Raw genomic sequence first — 6,777 nt, 5'->3', positions numbered from 1 at the left:
GCAGCAGCCTAAGCAGGGAAGCCCAGACTTCCCTCTCCCCAGCCACTTCGTCCAGCTCTTTCCGGGGGATCCCGAGGCGTTCCCAGGCCAGCCTGGAGAGATAGTCTTCCCAACGTGTCCTGGGTCTTCCCAACGTGGCCTCTTATCGGTCGGATGTGCCCTAAAAGCCTCCCGAGGGAGGCGTTCGGGTGGCATCCTGACCAGATACCCGAACCACCTCATCTGGCTCCTCTCGATGTGGAGGAGAGCTGCTTTACTTTGAGTTCCTCCCGGATGACAGAGCTTCTCACCCTATCTCTAAGGGAGAGCCCCGCCACCCGGCGGAGGAAACTCATTTCGGCCGCTTGTACCCGTGATCTTGTCCTTTTGGTCATAACCCGAAGCTCATGACCATAGGTGAGGATGGGAACGTAGATCGACCGGTAAATTGAGAGCTTTGCCTTCCGGCTCAGCTCCTTCTTTTTTCCTTCTAATTTTTTACTGTAGTTTAATTTATATATTTTTTATATCCATTAATGCATGTTATTCTTAAAATGCTACACATTTTTTTTAGTGAGAGAAAATGCCAAAGCATGGAAATATGGAACCGCCTTAAAGAATGTTCACAATGTGTGTGTGTATATATATATATATATAACCCGGGGGTCAGCAACCCGCGGCTCTAGAGCCAATGCGGCCTTGAGTGGCGCCCTGGTGGCTCCATGGAGCTTTTTCAAAAATGTATGGAAATGGAAAATAAATGGAGTGAAAAATGTTTTTTGTTGGAATATGGTTTCTGTAGGACACACATGACACAAACCTTCCTAATTGTTAAAAATCCCACTGTTTAATATGTTTGTGCTCGTGCTTCACTGATGGGAGTATTTGGCGAGCACCGTTTTGTCCTACTGATTTCAGCGGCGCTTGAACTCACCGTTGTGTGGACTGTGACTCAACAGTTTGTTTACATGCACAACTTTCTCCGACGCTGCCACAGAAAGGTGTTTTATGCCACTCCTTTGTCTCATTTTGTCCACCAAATGTTTTACACTGTGCGTGAATGCACAAAGGTGATCTTTGTTGAGGTTATTGACTTGTTGGGAGTGCTAATCAGGCATATTTGATCACTGCAAGCTAATCCATGCTAACATGCTATTTAGGCTAGTTGTATGTACATATTGCATCATTATGCCTCGTTTGTAGGTATTTTTGAGCTCATTTAATTTCCTTTAATTTCCTGTGTTTTTAGTTTATTTTTCCATGTCTCACGGCATCTGATCTGTATGTAATATTGGCTGCATTTCTGATAGTTGTTGGTGTGCCATGTTGTTCCAGACCACAGCAAAGAATGTAATAAATCCATTAGAAGACAGTCTGCCATTTCCTTTAACCTGGACACACGCATCTACATCTTTGGTCATTCTAAGACATTTCCAGAAGTTATCTCACCCTCTGAGAAGTTTTAGTAATGTTTTCCAATGTTGTAAAAATGTGTAGAATAAATATTACATTTCAACATTTCTGTCAACAAAGATTTGCGTCAGCCTGCGACAGTCATTTTGATAGTAGGCTAATATAGCTAATATTGACACTTACGTCATGTGTTGTTTTTATTAAAACACTTATATAAGACTTTTAAAGTCATTTTGATAGTAGGCTAATATAGCCACTTACATCATGTGTTGTCTACATTATAACACTTATACAAGACTTATAGTCATTTTGATAGTAGGCTAATATAGACACTTACATCATGTGTTGTCTTCATTATAACACTTACATAAGACTTTTAAAGTCATTTTGATAGTAGGGTAATATAGCTAATATAGACACATATGTGTTGCCTTCATTATAACACTTAAGACTTTTAAAGTCATTTTGATAGTAGGCTAATATAGACACTTACATCATGTGTTGTCTTCATTATAACACTTATATAAGACTTTTGAAGTCATTTTGATAGTAGGGTAATATAGACACATCCTGTGTTGTCTTCATTATAACACTTATAAAAGACTTTTAAAGTAATTTTGAAAGTAGGCTAATATAGACACTTACATCATGTGTTGTCTTCATTATAACACTTATACAAGACTTAGTCCTTTTGATAGTAGGCTAATATAGACACTTACATCATGTGTTGTCTTCATTATAACACTTAGACTAAGACTTTAAGTCATTTTGATAGTAGGCTAATATAGCTAATATAGACACATCGTGTTGTCTTCATTATAACACTTATACAAGACTTAGTCATTTTGATAGTAGGCTAATATAGACAGATCATGTGTTGTCTTCATTATAACACTTATATAAGACTTTTAAAGTCATTTTGATAGTAGGCTAATATAGACACTTACATCATGTGTTGTCTTCATTATAACACTTATACAAGACTTAGTCATTTTGATAGTAGGCTAATATAGACACTTACATCATGTGTTGTCTTCATTATAACACTTATATAAGACTTATAGTCATTTTGATAGTAGGCTAATATAGACACTTACATCATGTGTTGTCTTCATTATAACACTTATATAAGACTTATAGTCATTTTGATAGTAGGCTAATATAGACACATCATGTGTTGTCTTCATTATAACACTTATATAAGACTTTTACAGTCATTTTGATAGTAGGGTAATATAGCTAATATAGACACATCATGTGTTGCCTTCATTATAACACTTAACATATATAAGTCTTAATTTTTTCCGACTCCAGACAGATTACTTTTTTGTATTTGTGGTCCAATATGGCTCTTTCAACATTTTGGGTTGCCGACCCCTGTTATACCCACTCAGTGGCCTAGTGGTTAGAGTGTCCGCCCTGAGATTGGTAGGTTGTGAGTTCAAACCCCGGCCGAGTCATACCAAAGACTATAAAAAAAATGGGACACATTACCTCCCTGCTTGGCACTCAGCATCAAGGGTTGGAATTGGGGGTTAAATCACCATAAATGATTCCCGGGCGCGACACCGCTGCTGCCCACTGCTCCCCTCACCTCCCAGGGGTTGATCAAGGGGATGGGTCAAATGCAGAGGACAAATTTCACCACACCTAGTGTGTGTGACAATCATTGGTACTTTAACTTTATAACCAATACTTCAGAATAGTTTCCACCGATAGAGTAATTTGTGTAAATTAAATCAAATATACATTTTATCGTATAACTGATACTAGTGATTGTTTCCTTGATTAAAATAAATATACAAAACAAGCCAGTCTTCTGAACGGCTCTTAAAAGGAACAGTTCATCAAGATCCAGCTCCCTTCAGAGAGCCATGAATCCCATCTCTAGTAAGATTTATATCATTCAAGTGTAAGATGTAATGTTATTTCATGATTATCAAGCTACCGGTAATTCTAAATATGTCTGGAATGTGACAATGACACACATTCAGACTACAAACAACAAGCACAACAATGATTTCCACCTCCCCACATTTAATGTCTCACTGCCAGGATGGGACGTTCAGCTCCAAGAGGATATTTGCTTTGGATCCGTAGGAGTGAGTTTTATGGCATTAGAAAAAGTGCAACAGTAACGACAACAAGAAACAAATCAGCGAGTGACTTCGAATGGGACACAAGTAGTGCTTTAACATGGGGACAATCCACCCTTTCAAAATAAAACCTAAAAGGAAGAAAGGTGTGAAGACAGCAACGTTATTTTTTTGGAAGATATCAGCAGCTAAGAGATTAAAAACATGTTTTTTGGTTGAGTGACATTAAAAAGTTAAAATGCGAAAAGATCCCTTTTATGTCAGGAAGTGCCATCCACCTGACTGTCAGAATAAAACCCAACACAGAACAACGGAGCGGCACACAGCACATTTAAAACTGTGTGATATTAATGTTAGCAGGTTGTCTCCTTACAGGCGCTGGTGGGAGTTTATTGAGGGTCTGGTATAAAATCCCCGCGTGAAGCAGAGAGGCCGACTTGAGACAGTACAAGGTGTGAAAGCGTTCCGAGACGAGACACGGAAGTCATGTCTGAAATCAGAGTCCAGTCAGGTAGTGCAGGCTGTGGGTGTGTGTGTGTGTGTGTGTGTGTGTGTGTGTGTGTGTGTGTGTGTGTGTGTGTGTGTGTGTGTGTGTGTGTGTGTGTGTGTGTGTGTGTGTGTGTGTGACAGGGAGAGGCTGTTGACAGGCTGCTTCTGATCTAGAAGAGCTGGATCATGGACTCCCGAGACTTCCCTACACCGATCCATTTGACTGGAAGTGAAAAAAAAAAAAAAAACACAAGACATGTTATTTTTGATGCTGCTTTGACAAAGACAAAGCTAAAATGCATGGTTGTAGACCACCATGACTGGCAACAGTTAAAGGAGATAACATTTTACGATCCTGTTAGGGGCTCAAAATCATGTTCCCATAAAGAATGCACACATTGGATTTATGACCAACAAAACAGATTTACATGGCCGCAGATGACTACTGCAGTCTATCCAATGTTACCTCCAATTTTTCATGTGTCTGAGCAAACATGTGAGCAACAGCAGACATGCACACTGTCGCCACACCAGCATCACACCTGTTCTAAAGCTGACATAAGGGAAATGTTTTGTTATACTATTCAAATAACAGCAGTCATTTCCATTATGTTATTTGTGATTTGCCCCACTGACAATGAAAAAAAACATTGTTTTTTGTGAGCTGTATGTTGAATGTCTGGGTGGGGGTCCTGCTGTGGAAGAATTTGAGACATGTAGCTCTTTTAGAGATAACATTTTGTTCACCTTACAACCTTCACATTTTGTACAATGAGATGCGTGCACTAGCACAAGCATGGGATAAAGTGCATAATTGTTTTCCCATAAAATGTATCCTTACAGAGTTTTTACTAGCATTTATGTATTGTAGTACAGTGGTCCCCAACCACCGGTCCGGGCACCGGTGCTTGTCCGTGACTCATTTGCTACCGTAACGCAGAGAAACATAAAATAATTTATAAACGACTGCTTTTTCTCCGATTGAACTTTGGCCTGTCCCACTTCACACACCAATACGCTTGTTTATAGATGTATAATACAACTCCTCATAGAAAGTTGCCATTTGTTATATTTGTTATAACTTTGTAACATGATACAATGCACATTAATAACATTAATAAACATTTAAAATATAAATGTGACAGATTGTAGCCAAAGGCTGATTTCCATTGCATCTCATTGCAAAGAAACAAGCCCAGGGCTCCCACTAAGTCAACGTTATAGTGAGTTGTATTTTTCATGCACTTATTTTTGCTGTATTTATCTGGCACAAGTGGAAAGCCAGTCCCTGAAAATAATGCCTACATGAAACCGGTACGTGGTGCAAAAAAGTTTGGGGACCACTGTTCTAGTACACTGCTTCTTAACCATAGGGCTGGGGGCCCGTTGATGGGCCGCGAGCGCCATCTAGAGGTCCGTATGGGTACTCAGTTGTCACACACACTTGTGGCAGGAATGACAATATCAAACAAAAAGAAGACGTCTGGAACTAAAGTCATAGTAAAAATTCTTAGACACAAAAATTATGACTGAAGTGGTGAAGCTGTATTTTCATTTGCATTAAAAAAAATGTCATCAGTTTGTATGAGGCCTTTCGAGACTTGTTATTCAAATGTAAAGTGCAATACAAATAAAATCAATTATTATTAGTTTGTTTCTTTGCAATATATTTGATTATTTTTCTAATCAGCCTGACCTAAGCCTTGATAATAATCTTTGTGATTAAAACATGCTTTCATATCATTTCAGTTTAACAAGGTTTATCTTGTTAAACTGCAAGTAACATAGGTAAGATACAATTACTGATTTTTGTGTGTCCTCTTCAGCAGTTGTGGGATACTTCTCCTGTTGCCTTATTTGTATTTGACTTTATTAAATGGATTTATTTAATCTTTGGCGCAGACAGACCGGCGCAGGAGGGGATAGAAAGAAGAAAAAAAGCAAGACAGAGGGGGAAATTGAGGGGACAAGAGGGGGATAAGACAGAGAGACAACAAAAACAACAACAGAACATCAGCAAATACGATGTACAAATATGATACCAAAAATGATAGCAAAGAAGCAGTTAGTGAAGTAGATGATAATAACCAAGAAATGACAACGAACATTATTGCACTACAAATTGAGCAATACAAATACCAATAGAAATAACACTATTGGTATTGAATAATATAAATAATTACCTCAATTACCAACAATACAATTGTTTCAAATGCAACAATACATACATGTAATGATAACTTGAAATACAAAAGAAAGCTGATAAATGGAGGGTAAGAAAGAGAAGCAAACTATATCAACCTTGTAGATTGTTATAGTAAAAATAGGTTAAACTATCAGTGTGCCATGTTTTACCCAGTTTCCCCTAGGGGAACAACGTCTATTTATGTTTGATGAAACGTGGTTATATTTTATTGAATAGGATTAAAATCAATAGTAGGTTTAATAATTCAGTGGTGCTATTTAAGTGGGCCCAAGGCCCCCTTCTGTAGTGGAAATTTGGGCCCCAAGGTCAAAAAGGTCAAGAGTACGTGATCTCGTAACTGTGTTACATGATTAATATCCATAAATTAACATTTTGACATACATGACAAAAGGGTTGATTGGCAACACTGACTTGCTCGGAGTGTGTGAATGTGTTGGCCCTGCGATGAGGTGGCAACTTGTCCAGGGTGTACACCGCCTTCCACCCGATGGCATGGGCTTAGGTCAGGCTAATTAGAAAAATAAGTACTAACCAAATATACTGCATAAGAAAGGACTCATAAAAAAATCAGAAGAAAAATAAATGTACATACAA

General features: G+C 38.4%; 1 protein-coding gene across 2 annotated transcripts in view; it reads right to left on the bottom strand.

The window, feature by feature from the left end:
* Nucleotides 1-3,412: 3,412 nt before the first annotated feature.
* adss2 (adenylosuccinate synthase 2) overlaps nt 3,413-6,777 on the bottom strand; it is a 74,707-nt gene continuing 71,342 nt past the window's right edge. The window contains exons 13-14 of one of the 2 annotated variants that reach the window (XM_072916598.1): nt 4,115-4,200; nt 3,413-4,064 (exon numbers count right to left, since the gene is read on the bottom strand). In XM_072916598.1, coding sequence (XP_072772699.1) covers nt 4,148-4,200 — 53 coding nt within the window. In that variant the 3' untranslated portion in view covers nt 3,413-4,064; nt 4,115-4,147. The remainder of the gene's footprint in view (nt 4,065-4,114; nt 4,201-6,777) is intronic. The other variant, XM_072916602.1, reaches the window with a different exon arrangement.

This window comes from Nerophis lumbriciformis, linkage group LG02 (assembly GCF_033978685.3).
Source record: "Nerophis lumbriciformis linkage group LG02, RoL_Nlum_v2.1, whole genome shotgun sequence".
NCBI lineage: Eukaryota > Metazoa > Chordata > Actinopteri > Syngnathiformes > Syngnathidae > Nerophis > Nerophis lumbriciformis.
The sequence above is the reverse complement of the archived record's forward strand: the minus strand, read 5'-3'. Positions and strand labels throughout refer to the sequence as shown.